The sequence below is a fragment of the Amphibalanus amphitrite genome, unplaced genomic scaffold (genome assembly GCF_019059575.1).
Source record: "Amphibalanus amphitrite isolate SeventyFive unplaced genomic scaffold, NRLGWU_Aamphi_draft 000861F_arrow, whole genome shotgun sequence".
Classification (NCBI taxonomy): Eukaryota; Metazoa; Arthropoda; class Thecostraca; order Balanomorpha; family Balanidae; genus Amphibalanus; species Amphibalanus amphitrite.
Genome location: NW_024882355.1, coordinates 172,562 through 196,237, shown reverse-complemented (window position 1 = coordinate 196,237; position 23,676 = coordinate 172,562). Strand labels below are relative to the sequence as shown.

The 23,676-nt window shown below is 53.0% G+C and overlaps 1 protein-coding gene across 3 annotated transcripts in view; it reads right to left on the bottom strand.

The window, feature by feature from the left end:
• Window positions 1-957: 957 nt before the first annotated feature.
• Window positions 958-23,676, bottom strand: part of LOC122367274 (protein Smaug homolog 2-like) — a 36,862-nt gene continuing 14,143 nt past the window's right edge. For 2 of the 3 annotated variants that reach the window (XM_043340231.1, XM_043340229.1), the window contains 11 exons: window positions 12,564-12,696; window positions 10,930-11,014; window positions 8,518-8,755; window positions 6,925-7,163; window positions 5,456-5,571; window positions 4,991-5,149; window positions 4,601-4,697; window positions 4,118-4,314; window positions 3,341-3,886; window positions 2,739-3,071; window positions 958-2,420 (listed from right to left, as the gene is read on the bottom strand). In XM_043340231.1, the coding sequence (XP_043196166.1) occupies window positions 2,166-2,420; window positions 2,739-3,071; window positions 3,341-3,886; window positions 4,118-4,314; window positions 4,601-4,697; window positions 4,991-5,149; window positions 5,456-5,571; window positions 6,925-7,163; window positions 8,518-8,755; window positions 10,930-11,014; window positions 12,564-12,696 (2,398 nt within the window). In that variant the 3' untranslated portion in view covers window positions 958-2,165. The remainder of the gene's footprint in view (window positions 2,421-2,738; window positions 3,072-3,340; window positions 3,887-4,117; window positions 4,315-4,600; window positions 4,698-4,990; window positions 5,150-5,455; window positions 5,572-6,924; window positions 7,164-8,517; window positions 8,756-10,929; window positions 11,015-12,563; window positions 12,697-23,676) is intronic. The other variant, XM_043340232.1, reaches the window with a different exon arrangement.

Genomic DNA, 23,676 nt, shown 5'->3' with positions numbered 1-23,676 from the left:
TTCTGAATGAAATGTAGAGTAAATGACGTCATAGATTCTCAAGTGTTGTCCAAGGTGCGGGCATGGATGAAGTCAAGATACCTATAAGAAACAGGTAGATCCGATGTTTGAAAGTAAAGCCCCAGTCACAAATTTGACGCACCTGTGACATTTCCTGACACCCACGTGACTATTGTATTAATTTTTGTGTTTTGCGATGTTTTGACCTTATTTAAAGTACTGAAAGCTCAAAATGTATGATTAATGTTGTTTAAAGCAGAATATTAATAATTATATTTGTAAATTATCGATAAGCTGCTTATAGCAGGTCACGTGATTGCTACCAGATTATGTGCTCAGAAAGCATCTTTTCAACTTCGATTTTGAACAATTTTTACCTCCTTTGAGGCCAAATGATGGACGGTTTGAGGCACACGATGAAATGCTGAATCTATTGATGCCAAAATTTGTTCGTTTTTTGCATTTCTAGACTAGTATATCCTGGCTCAAACTTTGACCAGTTTGTGTGTAAACCCTATGGTGAAGGGAAAACTTCACGCCCAGCAGGCCTCATTACAGTGCTGCCAAATCGTGTTTGGTGGGGGTCGGATGAAGTAGCCCCATGCAGTAGGCATGTAGTAGTGAAGGATGTGGTAGTTGGTAATCCATGGTGCGGGGGCATCGGCATCAGCATGCAGAACCCATAATCTATCGTAGTCTTTTTTTTAAAGAAACTTTCAAAGTCTAGCTTGCTTTTGTTCATATTACACGAATTATGATACAAACCATGCATGTTATAACTTATAACTTTTATTTACTGAAAAAGAATCCTCCAAGGCAGCCAAAAAAATCCTCGATTGTGTGAAGCAGTAATGTCGATGTGAAGCTCACCCAGGGCTAAGGCTTTCCCAGTTATTTTTTCACGCCCGGTGAAACCCCAGGACCACCTGCGACTAACGGTACGCCAAACACTCACGGTTGCTCATCATCTTATATTGTGAATAGTCATAGACAGTGGATCAACATCCAACATTGACAATTCAGACCATCAATAGGCTTTCAAAAAATTAACCATTTAACACTTTACCAGCTCGACTTTTCACCCTCAGTGAATCCCGCACCCGTTCAAAGTCCAACTGCCATCGCCATTCACAAGGCACTAAGCAGGACACTGTATTGGTGCCCAGCGCAGCCGGTCAACACCACACTACAAAAAGATCGGCGCTGGCGGCGCCCGCCTCCGCCGCCGCCGCCGCCACTCGGCGAGATCCGGCCGCTGGGGGCGCCGCAGTACACCCTCGGACGCCGGGGTGACCCCTCGACTCGTGTTGAGCAAGACGCGCCTCGCGGCCGAGCCGCGCCCGTCCGCCCTAGCTACACAGCATGGCGTTTTAGATCCCCATGACGATCAGACACTCCCAGCTCCGGCCGCCTCAGCAGCTCGCGGTGCACACACCTCAGTGACACTTTCAGTCCCCGTCCGCCCCCACCAGCACAGCGCAAGCCATCCACGAACACACGTAACAGCCGGGGCCGACGGCGCCGCGCCAGTCCAGGGAGAAGCGCACAAATAACCCGCCTTAACGTGTAAACACAACACAACCGAGCGTACCAAGCCATCGCGGCCGCTTCTCGTGCGCACACACACAACAGTCAGTGGTTGTTAGTAGGAAAGCGAAAAATTTGCGCGCAGTCATGGACATGATGTTACAACAAATCAGTTCGTCGCCACAGACAAACATCTAACAATTAAACAGCGACAAACCGTCGACGGCAGGCCCCGGCCTCCAGCGCTGGCGGCGCAGCGAAAATGGTGGCAGCTACACCATCACAAAGGTAAGCTCAACTTTCAACAGCGGACGACAAACGTCTGGGCCCAGACCCGGCCATAAAAACGGCCAGGGGTCCGGGCGCGGCCGGCGCCACCGGCAGGCCGCCGGGCGGGCAGCGGCGGCGACTGAGGTCGGCAGAGCACGACGGCGGACGGCGGGAGCCTCACTCCCTCCGACGGGCCGTCCGACACTCACTGCCGGCGGACGGGTCCGGCGCCATCGGCCGTGGGCAGACGCCCAGGGGGAGATATCACAGCGGCGCGGGCCGGGCGGGCGCCCAGCCTCAGTTCCCCGGCCCCGGTCCACCGTCTCGGCACGGATACCGCGCAATGGCAGGCCACTCGGCGCGCGCCTCTACTTGAGCGCCGTCTCACACACGCTGCGGCAGATGCTCTCGAGCGAGTCCAGTCGGCCGGCCGGGTCGGCGGCCGGCGGCGGCGGGGGCGGGGGCGGCGGCGGCGGCGGCGCGGCAGCCGGGATCGACTGCAGGGCCGGCGTGGCCAGCCGGCCCGAGCCGTAGGTGGGCGGCGGCGCCGAGAAGTGGGTGCCCGCCGTCGGCCGGTAGATGTCGCCAGAGTTGGTCCGGTACAGACTGGACAGGTGTGGCACCTGCCGGGGAGGGGGGGGGGGGGTGTCATAGACCGGACATACAGTGTACGGGGAGTGGCCCAGGCGTGTATGGCCAGACGGCCACAACGGTGCACTATCCGGGAAACCTGGCGGCGGTCTGCGTCCTCAATGCCACGATACGGCAGAGCGACAAACCGAGACAGGTGTCAGAATCGGTTGCCGCACCCTCCAAATGAACCACACGACAGCATGACGAATGCTCAGCATGTACGAACAACGCTTAACCCTAGTCAACATCCCCATACACTAGGTCGACATCTCGTCCTATCATCTGGCGTTTCCTTTGTTTTCACTCACCTCCAGTACGCTCTCCTGCAGGCTGGTGCGGCGCGGGAAGTGCACACCGTGCGAGCCGGGGCTCAGTGATGACGGTGCGCCCCGGGAGCGGACCGCCGCCGGCAGCTGCCCGCCGCCGCCGGTCGGCGCGCCGCCCCAGTACCCGATACTGGGCGCCGGGTAGCCACCGCCGCCACCGCCGCCGCCCATGAAGCCGCCGGAGTGGGGCGGCGCGGCGCGACCCGACCCGGAGGAGGCCGGGAAGCGGCGTCCGTAGCCGCGCGCGTCGCTGTGCCGCCGCTGAGAGTGGTACTGCCGGGCGTCCGAGTGGCGCCGGAACGGTGGCGGGAACACCTGGCGACGGCACGGAGGGCGGCGAGTCAGTCCGGCGAAAACTCACAGCCAATAACGGGACAGATTTCCGGTAAATTACGGCACCGTATGAATCTTAGAATCAATACAGCCGGGAAGGCGGAATATACAAGTGCCTTGTATAGGCGGAAAACATAGTGTATATGAGACACTTATGATGATTCTATCGAAACACGATCGAAATAAAAGAAGTGACGAATTAAGCAGAATACAGTACGATTGATCGGCTCAGGCTGAGTGACCCATCTCACCTGTCTCCGGCCGAGCTCGAGACTGATCTGCCGTTTCCAGGTGACGAACTTCCTGCGCTGAGCGTCGTTGAACGCCTCGTGCCAGGTGGCCTCGTCGAGCACCCAGAGGAACGTCTGGATCGCCTCATCGTCAGCCGACTGGGTCACCAGCAGCTGGGTGCACATCTTGGCCAGCACGCGCGTCATCAGCGCCTGCAGGTCCGCCTCTCCGGAGGTGTTAGCACTGCCGGCGGCCGGCGGAGGGTCTCCCTGCCCGCTGCCGCTGATAGTGGTAGTAGCAGTGGTGGTTGACGCAGTGCCCGTGGATGCGGCAGTGGTGGTGGTCGGCACGGGCGGGCCGGCCGGAGGCGAGGCGGGCTCCTCAGAGTCGTCAGAGCGTGTGACGCGGATCAGCGGTGTACCGGTGGCTGACGTGGTGGGCGGGGTGGGCGCGGACGGCGCCGGAGACGGCGAGAGACGCGGCTTGTGCGGCCGCATCGGCGAGACCACCATCACCTGCATTATCTCCAGCGCCGCGCTCAGGAATATCTTGTTCTCGGTCAGACCCTGACGGACGCAAGAGGGGTGAAGTCAGCACTGATCATGGGTACAAAACACAGGAACAAGGGATTTATATAAAAGGGATTCACTAATCGAAATATAAAAATGCAAACAAGGGGTTCGGAAAAAGAGTCAAATGATTGTTATATGACAAAATCACATTTCAAACTCGAATAAATCAAAGCGAAATTCAAACCACGCTGTAAGATGTGTTCAAAAGTCATCGTGTCTGTGTACCTGCTCCAGGTCCTTGAGCTTCTGCGCTCGGTCGTTGAGCTCCTGGATGTTCCTCAGCAACTTATTGGCGCCGCCCTGCGTGACGCCCAGACGAAGCAGCTTCTCCATGGTGACATCGAACAGGTCTTCGTACGTCATACCGGCAAATATCCACGTGTACTTGTGCAAACGGAGCTTGTGCAGCCACTTAGGAACGGCTGCAGGCGGAGATGAAGGTCAGTTTCAAGCGGAGGCTACAGTTTAATTAAGAAAAGAACCAGTCAAAATGAGCTGCAGCTGATACACCTACAAACGATCCAGAGTTTCAATTCTGCGGTTATGACCATCTTTACTTTTACTCGACCTTCGTCTTTCAAAAGCTAGGTATCTCTCCCTTTTCATCACCTTGCGATGCTTCAACTTAAATGAAAATCTCATAAAGCTGAGTCACGTCTACCGATTCCCTCTCCTGGTACCATGCACCGTGCCGCTACCCTCACGTACTGGTGGTGCCACTGCCGCGCACGGAGAAGGCCTTGTCGCGGCTGATGTCGCTCAGACTGCTGTGGCTGTTGGAGCGAGGCGGCTGACCACCCGACGACTGTGAACAGAGCGGGTAAGCGGTCACAAAACGGGACGGGCAGAGTATCGTAAGTGCTGACCATCGGACAAATGTGAACTGGGGGGGGGGGGGGAGGTCAGAGACGGGGTGGAGCGAGAATGAGGAAAATGGGAGATGGGAAAGAAAACAGAAATAGGCTGGTGGATGTGAACTGAGAGAGGAGCATTGCCACTTGGGGCAGACAGCCCGAGGTAATTTATAGAGGAACGGGATACCCTGTGACAGTTGACACACTCATGCTAGAAGGGTGAATGTTCCCATCCGTTTCGTACCTTTTTATCGGCCGACTGGGCGGAGAGGAGTGCCGAGCCGGCCTGGCCGGAGGTGCCGGAGCCGCCGCTGGACGTGACGGTCGGCGCCGCGCCCGGCCCCAGCGGGCTGTGGTCCAGGTGGATGGACGAGCTGCGCGGCTTCGCATTCAGCAGGTCACCCTGCGGAGACACGAAGAGGTGTGGTCAGACTGTGACTGAGTGGAGTGTACGGGACGGCAAACGTAGACGACCTGACGAAAATATCACCAAGGACGGTACTAAAACACGTAAAACCAGTTACACTGGCAACAAGTCAATGAAAAGTTCATGACTCGTTTCCCCGTGGTCTGAAACACCCCACCAGCACATCGTCCGCGAGCATCGCTGGCCAGATCCTCCGCCATGTCACTGACCTCGCAGACTCTGTCCTACTGACACCACGGTCCCCCTGTATGACCCCGCGAGTCTCCCCGTTGTCTCACTGACCGGGTGCAGGTCGCCGGCCGGCGGGCTGTAGGTGCCCGGCGGCGTCAGACTGTTGGACCGCAGGCGCTGCTGGGACTGCTGCTGGTTCTGGTCGGACGAGTACGAGCCCTCCGACGCTGTGGAGGGGAGACAGACGGGAAAAGGTCACACAGATATTGGTCAAACACATCGCCAATCACCAGCTGAGAACCAGTCACAGAATCACCGACACACCGTTATCAAGAATAGCATTCGCTTGGTCAGTTATACTCGAGAGTTAGAAACAAAAACATTGCCAATAACATGCGTTTGCGTAGCCGATCTGGCATCAACGTGCGCAAAAAAAAAAAATCAGACACTCCAGTGCCTAAGCACTAAGAAACACCGAGGGCTGTTATATCGCGGCATGTTTATGACACTGTGACTAATGATAATCCCGGAAGGTTGTGCCTTCAAAATGTTGCCATTCGTATAACTGTAATTAAAAGCTTTCGTTTTCAGATATCGTCAGTTCGTACTATAACTTATTGTATGAATCAGAACTAGATTAACAGACATTTATACGTAGCTAATACGCTGGAATATACTAAAGTTCTAACCTAGCTAATAAAGGCCTGGCTACACTATGCGTTTTCTTCGTGCGTTTTTTGCGTGTTTGCGTGTTTTGCGTGATATCGTTCTAGAAAAAAGAACGATATTACGTTTTTGTGATGTTTTTCACCTTAAATTTTAGTTACATAAGAGTTATGTTAGCTTTTGTATATAACCAAAGTAAAAATTATATTGTTTATAACTTTTTTCCTAGAACGATATTACGCAAAACACGCAAACCTGCAAAAACGCACGCAGAAAACGCATAGTGTAGCCAGGCCTTAAGTCTAGATTATGACGCGGAATGAAAGATCGTTGGTAACACCAGCCTACGCGACTTCGCCGAGATTCGCCCACTTATCGTGGAACAATCGGACAAGTGGCATTACGATATACCTAGGACTGATTTCATGTTAGATATCATGACAAGCCAGCACGGTTCGAGCTCAGCAAGCACAACAATCTGATAGAGGACCACTTTAGTTAGCAATCCCCTGAAATGGGTCTAGCTCAAAGAACACCGACATCTATTTCAAAACACAGCTGGCTCAAATCCATCCAGCTTATTGGGGCACGCTAGCAGATGATACAAACAGGCAGCGATACCATGCTGCAACTTATCCCATAAATGGTCATCAAACCAAGCAATCGGAGCCCGACATCCCGATGACCAGCGGCAAGGTCAAGCCACCCAGCTGCGCCGTCATCACCCAGTCACGATCCACCCATCTCGAACGGAGGACGCGCCGCCGCGCTGAGCCGGTTCGGAATGCCATAAGTCGCGGCGGCCGAGCGGTGGGCCCGGCTGGGCTTGGCCGGTCGGCCGGCGGCCTCGCCAGCCCCACTGTCACGCTAATCCATGGCCGAGCTCCGGGGCGCGGCCGGTCGACAGCACTAACCGTGGCTCGGACTGAGCAGGTTGCGTCCCTGCCAGGCGGACGGTGCGCCGGTGGTCGGCGCGTCTTGCGGCGGGCTGAACGCCGGACTGGGCACGCGCAGCTCGCCGCCAAACGCGGCGCACGCGCTGTGCCGCCGCTGCTCGGAGGCGAGCAGTGACGCGGCGCCGCGCCGGTCCGGCGAGGTGCCGCTGCCGCCGCCGGCCGCCTCCGTGTAGTCGGCGAACAGCTTCTGCACCACACTGTGACATGGAAGGGGTGGGGTCAGCCGCCGGCCGGTGGCGTGCTGGGCACGGCAATCACGTCATCACATACGTAAAATTACACACACACATACAGGCGGACAGGTGGTGCGAAGTGCAACACTGATAGAAAAACAGCCCAGATCCTGGTCGGAAGTAGGGCCACATGAACAAAACCTTATGAGATTTTGCATAGTAAGGATCGCCACTTAGACCAGACACATCCTGGGTTGCACCAAATCACAAGTGCACCGTCATATCGCTTCATCCGTGTGATGTCTGTTGAAATGCATGTGAGGGCGCGGCGCGAAAATTTCTTAATTCTTTCTATGGTGTTCGTGCAGAGCCCTGCCAAAAAGCGGCCACCACAAGCCGCGAACCGGTATCACAGAACAGGAAAGTCTGCCTTCAGTTGCCTTCAATGTCGCTTGGCGGCTCAGGACATTCCGAATGCCGGATCCCGCAAGAAGATTCGAATAAGGAGACAGATGTAAACATTAAATATATTTGATTAGGAAGGTGGCCTTGTGTTAATCCAAAAGATGATATTGAAGCCATTCGAAAACATATTTTCGTGTTTTAATTCATGACCAATGACAGCTAAAATTGACGAACACATGCACGGTCCCTGTCGTAGTGTAGCAGCTCGTTATGTTCCGTCTCGCCGTAATGGCAGTGAGTCAGTGCCAAACACAACTGTCGGCTGAGGTCACTCACACATACTATACACACACAGAGAGGGATCGTGCGTCACTCTGCGGCCGCGACTCATCACGGCTGACATATGACACACTGATCTGACCAGACAAATAGGGGAGGAGTGAGCGCTGACTAGAAGACACATAGGGGAGGGGTGAGACGGGCGTGTGCCACTGGACGCGGGGATGAGGGGGAGGATAAGAGGGAGGGTGAGAGGGAGAAGGGCGAGGCATTGAGCTTGGCTGAGGAAGTGGAGGGTGACAAGCTTAAAATGTTGGCATGAAGCTCGAGCATATGTCAACATCGAACTTGACTTGCGTGTTTTTAATCCAAACCCATCGACAGTGGTATTACAAATAGCGTCGCTATTTGGCGTCGTTTCTGAAAGTTCGACTAGGACTGAAGGACCCGCTGAGACAAGGAGCAAATTTTCGCGCTTGTTAGGTAGTTACCGGGGACCAGCTGTTCAGATGTTGGGAGACCCGCATTTCCTTACCAACTGTGACAAGGTCCTTAGACAAATCTTAATATTCCTTGAAGACTCACAAACCAGCACAACACTTTGACAACTCTTTGAGACAACTCCCGGACCACCAATCTCTTTGACCACCCCCTAACCCCTCCCTCCCCGCTTCTTCCCCTAGTCACCACTCACCGTTTGTCATCTCTGGTGAGCACCGGATGGACGGCCAGCACGCCGAGCAGCTGACGCGCCTGCTCCAGCCGCTGGCCGCCGCCCGTGCCGTTCATGGCCGCGCTCACGGCGCGCATCACGCCGTTCAGGTACAGCGGCTTGGCCTCGTGGTTCGTGAGCGCCAGCAGCGGCAGGTGCTCCTGCAGAAAGTCCAGCGTCTGCTCCGGAGGGTTGACGCTGCACTCGCGGAACACCACCTCTGTGGAGAGAGGGAGAGAATGGTGAGAGGGAGAGAGGCGGGAGTAAAAAGGTCAGTTATAGCGCAGCGGAGGCCGGACTGGCGGGTGACAGATGTGTGTTTTGTGAAAAGTAAGCACAGCAATGTCTTCACTAATCGCACACAGGTGTTCGGTGGAATACAGCTGCACGCCAGTGTCCTGCAGCTCAAAATAGCGTCATAATTTAGCAAGCGAATGTAGCTACGATTCCACTAAAAGAATTTGTTTCATGGAATGCAGGCGGTGTGCTAGCATGCATTCAGTTAATGAACGTTGTAATGACAAATAATACAGCACGAACAACATGTAAAATGCACGAATGAAGCCAAGGACGAAACGGTCGAATATAACGGCAATCACAACCGTGACACACTTGTTGACACATTGTTTGTATAACAGACTGACGACACGAACACCCGGGCGTGCTCTTCTGATCGCGTTACAAACACAACTGATCTACGGTTTCCTCAGATGCTGCTGTAAGGGGATCTTGTGTTAGCTGTTGCCGGTGGACTGCCAGGCTCGTATAAACTACTGTCGACCATGACACCGCCTCGGCGACTACACGATGCTGTCATCGTTATCACAGTCGCCACAGCGAGCCGCCGTGAGCCGCCTATCCTTTGACTGTTCAATCCGCAACAGATGGGCAGATGATCTGCACTAATCGTCCCGCGCGACGCGGCGGCCCAGCCGACAGGGAGAGACCAGATACTGGAAAACCCTGGCACGCCGCTTGAGATCCGTGCACACGGCAGCCTCTGTCAGTTTATCCCACAACAAAGCATCCGTTACAGGGGCGTCTCACGACTTCAGCTGTGCCGATCAGACCAGGAACAAAATCCAGTGAACACCGGTAACAGAACAGCCCCAGTGGGCGCGGCCCTATACGCTGCCCTCAGAAGCCCTTCCCGTAAACAGCTCAGGTCCCGTGATCTCGGGCGGGTTACTGGGCGGGGCAGTGTGACGTAATGTATACAATATCCATACGGCGTGCGCCAGTGAGCCGCACACTCATAAACACAGACCACAACCGTTAGCGCCGCTGCTCCGGCCAGATTAGGTTTGGAGAGCACATAAGTTGCGGACTGCGGAGGCTTTTCTGTGGAGGCTTGGGACGGGAAGGCTGCGGCACTGGAGTGGCTTATCCAGCCAATTTCACGTTTACGTCGCATAGAGGCCAATAATCCGTAATCATTTCGTTTCTTCGTAGATGATAACGCTTCATGCAATGCAACCCCTGCATGCGCAACAAGAGGAAGCGTAAGGAAACCACGACCACTCAACTCTGTTCCCGGCCGTCAGTTGGCTGGCCAGGTTCACGGCTCCCGAGCCGACCCGGGGGCGGCTCGGCCCCGCTGTTTATGCTGAAGTGACGCTCCACCCGGCCCGACCCGCCAGACGGACCGGGCCGGCACCAACGGCAGACGAGAGCAGCAGAGAGCATGTGTGCAGGAGCTACGGCCAGTTCTCCAAAGAAACTAAGATAGAAGGTGGAATGGCGACAGTTGGAAGCAACACTTTGCAGTATCAATGGGAAACAGCAGACATTATTTAGTTAGGAAGTGTGTTCAGTCAACACGACCGTGCAAATCTGGGAAGACGAGTCGACATCTTATCAAAGCGGCGCCCGAATATGACGTTACAAAGGCCACCCACACACCACAGTCCCCGATCACTAGTTGAGTGTTTCGCCTACGAGGTGGTAGCGCTTCATGCCAACATCTGGCGTAAGGTTGTTATTACTGGTAATGAGGCACGACGAGCGGACGTTACCTTAGCGGTAAGTAGAAAATAGGGACCAACTTCGCAGAAAGAACCATTGTCCCACCGACTGGGGAAACCCGAGTGTCTATGGTAAACTGCAGACGGGGGTTAAGTTGGATGATGACTTCAGTGAAACGTAAACCGATGTTTCCTTGTGTCTTCTGAGGGCCTTCCTAGTGGGGTCGGCGGGGCAAATACCGCAAGCTATCAGGATTTAAGGCAAGATTTATCGTATGAAGGATTCCAGGAGTCGATCCACTCGCCGAAATAAGGTCTGTAAAACGGCTGACTTGGAAAAGACACATACCCACAACAATGTACAGTGATCAGGACAGCACAATATGCGACACAGATGACAGACACCTCTTCCGTCACCAGTCAGACGTACCTGGCTTGTTGGCCCTGGCCTCCTTCATCAGCAGACCGGGCTTGTGCTGTAACCGCGCCTGCAGCAGGTTACGCAGCAGTGTGACCTGCGGGGAATAGAACGCACAGGTCAGGCCAGGTCAGGACAGAATCGCCTATTGCACACGTTCCCGAGAGCTGTGTACTGTGTAGTCCACCTGTTACTACACTTGGAAGTTGTGACTAGAGTATAGTAATTAGTCTTTGGCTTGAAGGTGAGGCGAAGTTAGCCAATATAAGTCGCGCATATCGAGCAGGATTTCCCCTTAGCCATGACGGAAATAATGTCGCAGCGAATTTGCGTCGTTCACAAAACGGGATTTATCCTATAGGGCTATTGTAAATGCGTATTTGATCATTCGTGGGCTGTAATGCTCACTTCGCTCTGATATTCACCGCCTAAATATGTTGTCTATGGTTTCTTTACGCAAAAGAAGCCATACACAGTCGCAATGGCACAAGCAGATAGAGCTCCGAATGAGCTGTAACAAAAAAAAAAGTAGCGCTTGACAGCTGACAATCGGAACATTACTTGTAAATGTCTGGTGAGAAACACCAGCACGGAACAATATCACCCTTTATGTCTCGATGGACGACTGACGAGTCTACGAGCCTACAACTGAGAGACCAAATCAACACCGACTGCGCCGCGGTGGTTCCGACGTTGGTCAACTCGATCTGGCAGAGTGCCGTACCTGGCTGTGACTGTGTCCCGACGCTGTGCCAACAGCCCGCCGTAGGGCCGGTCGGTGCAAACAATGACATCGCCCGGGTGGGCCCGGGGGCTCAGAGACTGGGCATGGGGATGACGGGGACGGGGACGGGGGTACGGGGGGCGGGGGACCAGTCATCGTGTCCGGCGCGTCTGCAGGACAAATGGCACTGGACCGGGCCACGGAGCACTGTTTATACTGCACACTCTAGTATAAACCGCCGGCAGCCGCCGCCATTGGCGCAACAGTCGCCGGTCGGCGGATAAGTCACGCGTGATGAGTGGCGTGACTCTACCCAGCTGGGTGACCCACCTCCCTGACCTGTGACGGGCTCCCAGTATCGTGTGACATCCCGCCGTACTACGAACCAGATTCGTTGCCCCCCATGGCCGCTGACAAGCCCACCAGTTGCGCAAACGATGGTCGTCGATCGTATATACAGACGTCTGGCACACCCTGGAGCTCTGAGTACAGGCCGGGACGGCACGGGCGGCTGCACGGACAGCACAGGACCAATGGATACGGGCGCGGACACGCCAGATCAGGCCAGGGAGCGTCGTAAGGCTCAACACAGGTCTGCGGGAACATAGCTGTGGAACCGCTATAGCCGGACTGCAGGACCAAGGAAATGTAAGCAAGGCCCACCACGGCAGAAAGGCCAAGCTACGTGCACATCTGCAAGGCCATCACTGCATACCTAGGTAGTACGAAAGTAAGGTGGTGTGATACTTCACCCGCAGTGCACCGGATCCTCATATCATCCGCTGGCTTACCGCAATCAGTCGTGTTCTCAGCCCTCTCCCAGCCGTGTTCCTCCCTCTCCCCGCCATGTCCCCTGCTCTCTCTCTCTCGTCTCATTCATCTTCCCCTCTCTGCTGAGACCAATCGGTGCCACGCCACTAACCTGGGTGTCAGCCAGCTGTTCCAGCATGGCGCACAGTGTGACGAGTCGCTCGGCCGGCGACCACGTGTTGTACCAGACTCGCAACAGGGCCTGCTGCTCGGCGAACCCGTTCGCGCGCAGCGACGGAAACTCCCTGCGGACGGAGAGAGCACGGTGCGGTTAGAGGCAGACACGGAGTCATTACGCATAGAATCACATCACATCACATGGGCGGAAACAAACGGGAACAACGGGGACCGGTGCGAGCGGCACGGGGATCACCCTAGTGTGACTGGCGAGTGTTAATCGACAGTGACGAGACGACAGCGAAGGAATGGTGACACAACACCCATACTCAGCTCAGTGCGCCTTTTACTATTTCATTCCAAACCCTGCTGTTGACTGGCAACATTGAAAGACAGGATCATCACAGAAGCCATCATTCCTTCCCAGGACCATCGACATTTACTAAATATCATCATCCACTATGAGCTCAAACACGACCAGACTGCAAAATCTGAAAACTGAGGCTGCGGATTCTGACAAAACCAGACCGCAGCTTCTGCAAGACCAGACCGCAGACTCGAACACGGTCAGACTTCCGTCTGAAACACTCACTCCTCAGCCAGCAGACTGTCACGACCAGACTGCAGACTCTGACAAACCAATACTGCACACTCGGACACACCAAGACAAGACTGCAGACTCGGTTACGGCCTGACTCCCTTCTGACACACTCATATTACCGACTCTACAAAGACCAGACCGTCACTTCCGACGCCAGTCCGTCACACTGACACACCGTGACACACTGTCAAACAGAGCCACACCCTCACGGCCGGCTCGTACATCCGACCTCCACGGTACGTTGCCCCCCGAGGTGCGGTCGCTGGACAAACACAGGGTGATGCCCCGGTGAGACCCGGGCCTGCAACCACAGCCGGTCACCGAGCGGCCCTCCGCCGGGGCTGATAACGGTCAGCGACTGCAGAACACCTATCTGCTGATCGGTTTTGTATTGCAGCGATACACGTTGGCGGCATTTAACCGGTTTAAAGGCGAATGAACGAAGGAAGTTTTCATATAGCAGGCCAGCAGTTAAAGCAGGCATAGAAGTTGGGAAACGAGGAACTAAAATAGCGAATTTTTGGAGTACAAGACTGCAAATACATAGTTGGCGTTGATTGTAAGGTTTAAATCCCAGCAGGAACGTTGAATTCAACTAGCTGCATAAGGCCTCTGTCTTGGGAGACCCCAGTAGAAGCAGAGGCATGGATCACTCTCGCATCCAAATCATTTCTTCAAAGACCAGCGCTTCCTTGCATCCTGCGATCCACTAGACCAAATTTTTAGTTATCATGTCTTTAGGAAAAATGCAGGCTGGTCAATGGCACAATTGATTCATTGGTACTGTTGCAGGCCTCACTTCCTAAGCACATATGCAATTAAACAATAAATATAAAACATTCGTGTCAGTTCGTCAAGTCTAACATCAAAGGCAGGAGCCAAAAACCCAGGACCAGAAGCGCAGTAGCGAATCCTGCGCAACCAAGTACGTAATTGAATAATTAATTATGTAACTACGGTTTGTCGTTGGATGTCAGCACTTAACTGCGCTTGTAAGAGGGAGCTTCGGACCCTGAACCAATTTTACAACACTGTGACTTTTACAACGGGCGCCGTTCTAGTAGGAAACTGGCTACCACTTAGAGCTAATGCGCATACCTATAGGTATGTAGGCACCTTAAAAATATTTCATGGACAGATATCGTCATAAATAATGGTACAATGATTGCCTCAGGGAAAAAGAAGCATACAACGTAGGATCAGGATGCTATAACATGGCCGGTGTTCACATCATATTAATGACAAAATAAGAGCTACCTTCCCACACTGGGGGGCCGACAGCCTTTTTTTGTATTTAAACTACGCGTCAACAAACTGCGCGGAGACATTTTGACAGTCATGGTGACATAAATCTCCACAATATTAATCCAAAGAAACTGACAGTTGCCTTTTAGCTCCACAATAACTCAAAAAGAGCAAGTAACGTAAATGACAGGCAAAACGCCTTGTGGAGCGCACGACTTCACGAAAAGCCGCAGACCGCTTCCAGTCATCCCCACCCGGATAGGTGTGTGACGTCATTTATGCGTGACGTCACCTCGCCGGCAGCGACATGCCGGCGCCATCCCGGATGGCAGGTGGGCGCTCAAAGGCCGCGGTCGGGGCCAGAGGACCGAGTTTCCTTCGGGCCGGTCACGACAGACGCCGGAGCGCGGTCTCCAAAGACCGAGAGCGCACGCCGAGGACACTCACGCGCCGCCGAGTCGCTGAGAATGCCGGCCGGGCGTGCCGTGACCTACCGAGATGATGGGCGGCACGGCGGCAGCACAGCTCAAGAGGTCGCCGGCCGAAGTGGCGACCGCCGCGGCGCAGACGATCTGACACGGCGTGCTGACGGCGCGGCGCCACTGGAGCCGGCGGCGCCGCGCCCCAGCGCCGGCCGGAGGGCACGCACTGCCGGCTCAGCCGGGTGCCCGCTGACCGTGCCGACAGCAGAGCTGACCCTCGCTGCTGACCGGCCGTGCCACTGCCGACAGCAGAGCTGACCCTCGGTGCTGACCGGCCGCGCTACGCGCCGCCGACCGGTCCCCGCTGCAGAGAACACCGTCATGCTGACCGGGCACCACCGCTGAACTGACGAAGCATCAGTCCGACGGCCAGGCGCGAATATGACTACCCGGCAGGAGTGATGCAACTGTGCTGATCATTGCCATCGCGGACCGGGTTTACCACTACTGGAGACAACCGCATACAAATTATATCCTTCGCCAGGTAGCATACATATGTACTTCATCGCCCCGGACGACCCAGTTCACATTCGTCCCTAGCTTCTCCCAGCGATCTCCCCGTTTGGCCGCGGGGATCAGTGACCTGCAGCTCGCGCCGCGCCGCTCAGCCGCTGACCCCACCCCGCTGTTTGTCTGACCGTGCGCTGCGCACCTCCAACATGGTCTCGTCAGCAGCAGTGTGGTGTTGTGAGCGGATCGGAGCAGTGTCGGCGGTCACCTGAGCGTACTCAGTGACCCGCGCATACCGCTGGGGCCGGCCGACCCCACTCGGACCCCACCACAGCCCCGTGACCCCGGCGGAACGCCAGTCCGGCCGAGAACGCAACGCAGAAAAACCTGCGTTGAGCGCATCGCATTGTCAGTTTCAAGAGGCATCAGTGACGATGCTACGGAAATCGGCGTCAGTTTCCAGCGCTGGCATGAGGAAGGGCGCTGGACCGCGGAGGCGTGTGCGCCGGGTGACCAAGGTTGGGACAACGTCCGCCTTCCAGGGCGAGCCACTCCTGCAGACCTCGGCAGCTCAATAATATGTTGGGGCTATCTCTAAGGTCCATCGCAGGTAAAAAGAAACAATGCCTGGAAATCGGTCCGGTTTTGCCAGCTATTATGTAATCTCTTTCTGATTCTGGAAAGTGGAACAGGACCGGCTGCGGGTTAACACGCAAACAGCCGCCTAGCACCAGCAAGACACGGATGCCGCTGCCAGGTTAGGTTGCTGTCCCGACACTGCAGCCGGTGATACCGCACGGACCATTGCGGGGACGCCAGTGCCACAACGCGACAATATGTCGACGACGATAGGGTATCAGAGGGTGTGTAGTTCGCTTATAGGCGGAAACGGCTACGAAGAACGGACTACATTACCATGCAAGTGAGCAGAGGCAGAGTCGGCTTCGAAATTTTCAATTCATTCAGTATTCCTTTTACAAGGCATGGTCCGAAAATTAATATGAAAAGTCGCCAAAGAACCTCCGAACATCACTACAGAATAGTCATGTTTCGGAATACAGGTTTCGAAGGCCTTCTAAATGTAGATTTCCCACTCACATGTTCTAAAACGTATTGCAAGGACCTATCTACTTAACCTCATACTAATGCTAATCTTTTATCTGAATAATCTCAGTTTAGACCAGTAACACAAGTGTCGAGGAGGGTGAACAACTACGAACAAGTGTCACTACACACACGACAGAGCAGTCACATCAAATAACGAAGACACAGACTTCAAACTCAGCACAATGCATACGCCGGCGCTTTTGTTATCGCGCTTACTTCACTGTTAAATCCCGCACCGGTGTTATCCCTTCCAGGAAACCAGCCGACTTTAACCGGTGCGTTGTATTATTCACTGGCAAGTGGCGTATCACCGCCACGACGCGCTGGGCGGCTCCAATCAGCATGGGCCACGTCGTCTGTTCGGTGGCAGGGCCACGTACACATACAAGGAAACCGGCCAGAGAGGTGCGGCCGGCGCGGCGGGCGCCATTTCCCGGCGATGTCTCGAATAGGAAAAGGTCCGGCACCCCGTGGCGTCGGTCAGAGGTCAGACATCGGTCTGAGAATGACAGTGACGGTGACAATCGCAGCCGTCGGCCATTAGCATCATGGCAAATGTTGGTCGCTCTGTGAGGTCCCGGTCTCCCCACCATTCCCCTTCCGCGGCCGGGAGTAAGCACACCTGACAGGGCCGCTCCATCTCTCTGCACGCGCTGGTGCAGCGGCCGGCGGCGGGTCACCACTCACTCAGGGCGTCATGCGCGGCTCACAGGTCACGGCTGGTCCCGAGCAACCAAGACCACCGGCTCGGACCACGGGCTTAGGACCGTCGGACTGGACCGGACCGGACTAGGCCGGTCCGCACCAGTACCGTGACGCACCTCGTGACTGTCCGTGACGCACCTCGTGACAGTTCGTGACGCAGATCGGCGATCAGCGCAGTGCCCGTGGCGAAGTCCGAGACTGGTGCGCCGGTCGAACGTACTCATGTTGATAAGACCAGGACATCCACGGATTGGTCAGCTGTCAGCTCGAACCAAACTCTTGCAATACGCAAGTCCAATGAGGGTACAGAACTACAAGTAAGATTCTAGAACACACCATAATGCGTCATTTTATGTCCTGTATGTGATTAGGTTCAATGGACTGGATAGTTCACAGATCTGGATGCGGATTTTTACGGTTTGAAGGATGTTTTAGCCTCAGATCGCCCAGGTGTCCACTCATGAGATGCGTATCATCATCGTGGCCCGTGGCTAAAGACGGTGACCATTCGCCGCTGTGCGTCCGCGCCAATCGGAGCGAGTGTTACTGCCGCGCGGATTCTGCGCACCACTTATGTCATAGGTTGCAGCATTTCCAGCATTACAGCTCACGTACTTCAGGATCACAGAAATGGATCCAAGGGATTCTAGAAGGCCTCAAACTACACATATGGCAGATTGCAGCACCATATCGGACGACTGCGCTCGGCCAGCAATGACAGGCTTCAGAGCGTCACACCTTCCCGAGTAGGCGTATCAGTCCCGGTGCCCCACATAGGACAGCCGACCCGGCCGGGCCCCCTGTTGCCACCCGGTCTGGCGCAGCCAGCCGCGCGGTCGCCTCCGCTGCAACGGCCACTTGTCCATACATATGTAGGTAGCATTCAGCACCGTAGTGCCATCGCTCATCGAACGGATGCGCACACCCGGACATACCGATCCGCACAGCGCCCATCGCACTCACACTAACAAAGACGCACAAAAAGGGTCGATCCATATGGTAAGGGTCGGTAACGCCTCGCCAGAATTCGCCGCTGGTCCCGGCGGCGTGTCGCTCCATTGAGTGGCGTCTGGGGCGCACCTGCGGGGTCGCACGCCAGGCTGCCACCGCACTGTGGGGTTTTTATCGATCCTAGCACGAATTTATTTATATCGCATCCTCCGCTACCTTAACTAATTTTATTTCACCTTTAAATGGTTAGGCTTAGGGTGTATGATCCCTGACAACATGGTTGACTCTCCTGCTTGACCCCATCCCTCCCCCGCCCCCTCCCCACGGGCTTAGCACTGAAGCGTTTTCGGCTAGCAATGCATCGTGGGCGTGGAAGCGTTAAAAAATTAGAACGAAACTACAATCGTTTTAGAAGTAGATATTTGTTCATGTCTAGCCCAATCACCAAAAAGGCATTTCGGGCTTAACCTTTGCACTTTGTTAGTCCTTGCACTTAAAGGGGGAGGGGGTCGCACAGACTTCTGTCCTCGACTTTTCGCATATTAACTCAAGCAAAACGTGGAGGATCACGACGAAACTTTCTATACCTTCGAATCGATCAATGTTACTCACACACTTAAAATATCATGACCTTGACCTTAATAAAAATTTGACCTGTGACCTGTTTCACCAGACCATGTCAGGCTGTTATCGATTTGGCGCTTATCAGCGCACATTATCGGCGCGTTTTCAGTCTTGTTGTGGTTGTTAACTCTCCAAGGTATGAAATGCTGTTTGTTCTTTGCATTTTAAGGTCACGTTAAGGTCAAATCAAGGTCATTTACCTTAGATGACCTTAGTTGACTTTTTCAAGTTATACGATTTTTCTAGATAAGTGCTTGGAGCTTATTTCGAACTTAACACCCATTTGAAGATTTAAGTAGTTTTGGTGCCTAACGGAACATGCTACGAAGCCGTCAAAGGTAATCGACGCCTACCTTCTATGGATAGCCGGCAAGACACCTACTGGTCGGGCCTGACCTGACCCGGCCTAGCATGAAAACATCATCCTTGATCAAAACTAGCTTGAAATTCGTGATTAGCACCCCAAAAACCACCAACCTCACTTTACAAAGTTACAACAGTTTTCGATTTACCTATATCAAAGCTCTGTACTGAAGTTCAATAAGGTGAACATTGGCGGCGATAGCCAATAAAATGGACGCAGCGTTGCAAGGGTGTTGTTGTTTTGTTCAAAAATAACATTTAGCGATAGAAAAATAATGTCAACATGGTATCACCCCCTTCCTCCCTCCTCCCAACTCCTATACTGACCGGAAACCCCCAGGCGGTGTGCTGCGGTCGGGTAACCCGCCGCGGCGCGGCCCGGCGCGGCGTAAGAAACCACGCGGCACCGTCTGCTTTGACGTCTCATAGTGACTGGTTTAGGCAAATTTCGGCAAAAAATGAGAGCTGCCCCCGATGCAGAAATTATTGGAGAACATTTTGATATACATTTCCACGCGTAACACCGCGTAACAAACTTTGTAAGGCAATAGTTTGCTTGTCAACTCTATGAATCAAGAAGCATTTTAACATTTTTAGCATTTCGGTCAAAAATTATACATTTGGATGAATTTTGGAAATTTTCGTGCATACCATCATCTTCCTTATAAGTCAAAGATAATGAAAACATGTCGCAACTATAACCTGCTGTTCAGGGAAACGAGTGAGAGGGCGTTTTATTGTAGTGTGCTTTTTCGCTGTATGCAGGTAGCACGACGCTGGTCAGGACGAAGCTACACTTTGAGAGGTTTTTTTAGGCATAAACAATCATTTTACAGACGATTTAAGGTGTGATTCGGATGCGCTGGACAATTCTACGTGGAATGAATAACAAAAAAGTGGAAATCGAAATACTTTAACTTGCCACTTAATGCGTGCTAGGATGGCATAAGTCCCCACGGTGCACCGGCCGCCGCCGCCGGGCGCGCTCAGATCCGCCAGCGTTGGCGGCAGGTCGGCTTTGGTAGTTTGTCGACCAAAGTTGCCGTGTTGCTGAGCCCAGACCGCCCAACAAGGCTCAACGCCGCGCCGGGTTCAAAGGGTACACACGGCCGTACGCATCGAGACGCGGCTTCGCGGCGCAGTGACCTTGGCTGGTTGACACCGCGAGATAGCAACGGCGCTCGTTCAGGTCGACGCTGAATGGGAAACTGGAGAGGCCAGGCGGCCCGCGGTCCACGCGGCGTGCCGACCCGGTCCTGGCGGGCAGTCAGTCCGCGCCGCCGCGGCGCGCCACTCAGCGTTCCACGAACTCGCCACCTCGTGGTTCAACACGTGCGGGGCCCGCCAGCGACCGAGCCGCGCGAGAAAAATCGCCAACACCGCCGCCGACCGACCGCGAATAGCGTGTTTGCTCGGTTCACTTTCGAAAATCCAGCATGGCCAGTCACCGAGCCCGCGAACTGAATTCCGAGGGTCGCTCGCGATAGAAGGACAACTATTTTTGCAGTCTCGATTCATGCAATGTCGTGACATGAAATAAGCGCCCTGTGATGCACCTCGTAAAAGCCGTACTGCGCACGACCGTTGAATATCAAAGTGCATGTATGTATGTTTGTATGTATGAAGGTACAGGGACCCGCAGTTGCTTCTGTACACACTAGTATTTCAGCGTATTCTTGGCCTGTGACACCGTTGGAGGCGAATTGGGAAATGATTGTGTGCTTATTAAAACCACCATCTGAAGGGCTTTGAACTGATGTGCTGCTCTCCTAATTCAGTGAACTTTTTATGGCTATATCAGCAAAACATTGTTTTCAGCGCTTTTTCCTGCCCCATTCCTTCTGAAACCTGGAACCGCTTATTCCATTTACTCCTGCCATCTGACGATGGTCGTGCTGACTACTAGTTCCGGCGCTAGTTACTGCTCCAGTTTTGCACCCGGCACAAACTCAGGCGGCACCGGGCCGTGGCTCGACCATGGGGAGGGTCGGACCGAGCCGACTGCCTGGGGCGCGGTTAGATCGGACGCCCTGCTGGGGAAGGGGACGGGAGTGAGGGGGAGTGGAGGAGGTGGTCACGTGGTCCGTCCAAGCTCGCAGACGACCTGTCCTGCGCCCAGCCATGTTCCGTGATCCAAAATGGCACGAGAGCTGTGGAATGCCTGAAGGAGACGCTTCGAAAGCGAACTTCAGCAGCACTAATTTACCATATTCTGTGGAGATGAATGAATATTATCTTAATTCTTAATGCAAAAAAATTGTATGCCCAAGCTGTATAAGCTGTGTCTTTTTAAAAGTTGTAAATAGGATTATTTTTAGGGACTTGTAGGTTTCGTATACACAATGAATTGTGTTACAATAAGCCGTTTCGCTGTTATGGTTACTAACTGAAGATCATGTCAGGCCAGAATAGCAATTGAAAGTCAGCGCACATCTTCTGTGTGTTTACATAGTCGTTTCGTGATTAGCAACGTGACAACATGTGAAATACCTATACTATCTAATGTTTGTCTCATTGATTGTTATGGGTGCCAAGGTCACGTGAAACTCAGGTTAAGGTCATTTACTTGAAATGATCTCGGTCAACTTCCTTAAATTTACACCTTTTTACTGTGGTTTTTAGGAAGTGTTGGTTTGAAATTTAGCACCCATTTTAGCATTTGAAAACTAGGCATACTTACTTAGGTATCAGTTATAGTGCCTATGCAATATGTTGCAAGGTTGTAAGTGCTGGTTAACATTCTATGGATAGCCGGCAGAACGCCTAATGGGTGATCTGGCGTGACCCGTCCTACCCCAAATGCTTTGATACATCATCTTTGATCAAAGCAAGTGCAAATTCGGAGTCAGAAGCAAGCCAAGTCCCAGCAAACTTCACTTGCAGAAATTCTAGCAGGACCCAATTTTTCGTGCTTTTGGGTTATTAACCTGATCTGGGAGGTCAACCAGTGACTACATATATAGGATCTCAGCATTGACCAGGACATAAAAATGATTGGCTTTTTCTTGTCAGCGATGACCAGGACCCTCAAATCAGAGGTGGCAAAATGTGGACCCGAGGACCCGGTCCAAAGAACCAGTCTGGACCCATATGGGTCCAGACCGGTTCCTGGAAATTTTATAACGGGTCCAACCAGGTCCTAGCATAAACTATACATCTTGCACACTACACATCATTGCAAAATATGAAGTGAATGAAGTGAATCTTTCTTTGCACACAGTAGCTCATGAGTATTCCCAGTGGGAAATAGGCTGTTTTACATGATGCAAATGATACCTTCAAGTAGTATGTATTAATTGACTTTTGGGGAACGGGTCCAACTGGTTCCGATTCCAACTAGGTTCGGGTCCGACTGGTTCCAGAAATGTCCAGTCGGGTCTGGTTCGAGTCTGGTTCCCAAAATTTTCGTCTTTTGCCACCTCTACCTCAAATCATCGGATTTCTCTCGTCACGAGCAGCTCGCTCCTTTTTATTTTTCAGCGAAGCTCTGGCTCTTTTTATCCAGGGCCGAATGGCTGAGGGTTTCTACGCCCCTCCGCTACATGTACCTATAAAGACGCTGAAAAGAGATGCCTGAATGGGTGAGGGTTAAATATCGATTGGTTTTTAAGTGCCGAAGCCCGAAGCACTTTAATTTACTTCGATAGCAGTTTTTAAGACCAACGAGCTCGAATACTATAACTTCTTGAACAATGTAAGCACCACATAAAATGAATCGTGAGAGAAGCGGCTCAAGATTAAGGAGCTATGAGACACTTAATAAAAAACGGCATAGATTAGAAACTGCACCTAACTTGCACTGGTTTTTAAGCATTTTCGTTGCAGACTGGTAGATTAAATTTTAGGATTGATTTCAGCTGATGCTCAAATGGAGCTATTCATTCGTTCATTCATGCGACCATCCAATTCCATTCATAAAAGAAGCCAGTGACAAAATTGTTCATTTTAGATAAGTGTGAAATACAAACTCAATAAAAGTTTAATGATACGGCAAATTTGACAGCTTTTATAATGAACAGACAAATAACTTTAACAAATCAAGGTTGAGAGCCCCAAATAGGGGAGAGTGAGGTAAAATGAGCCAAGGGGCAAGTTTAGCCACCCCATGTTTCTCAGCTCCTATGGCGCTAATTGACTTGAGCTTCCATGTGCCGTTCGCTTACGATGCTGCAGTCTTTCACGTGAGACGGCAACGTTCTCACGCTCAGCACCCGGTAACATGTGATATCGCCCCTGATAACTAAGACATGTTTTGCTTTTAAAATGAGATGGTTGTTATCTGCGGTGCATGGTTATTTTCCTTAGCGGGTGTCATTAACCGAAAATGGCCACGGGTAGGGCAAGATGACCCATTTTCACCTGGGGGAAGATGAGCCGGATAAGCCATTGTTGTCTCCGCTGTCGAAAACCAAACTGAGCTGCGCTTGTTCTGCTGAATAAAAATCGTAGGAAATTGTTTTTATTTGTTGATTTCACAAGTTGTAAGTGATTTGCAGATTATCTGAAGGATAAAATGATTACTTCCATGATAGAAAACTTGACGAGTTATTGGAAGGCTTAAAACAGTCACTTTTAATGCA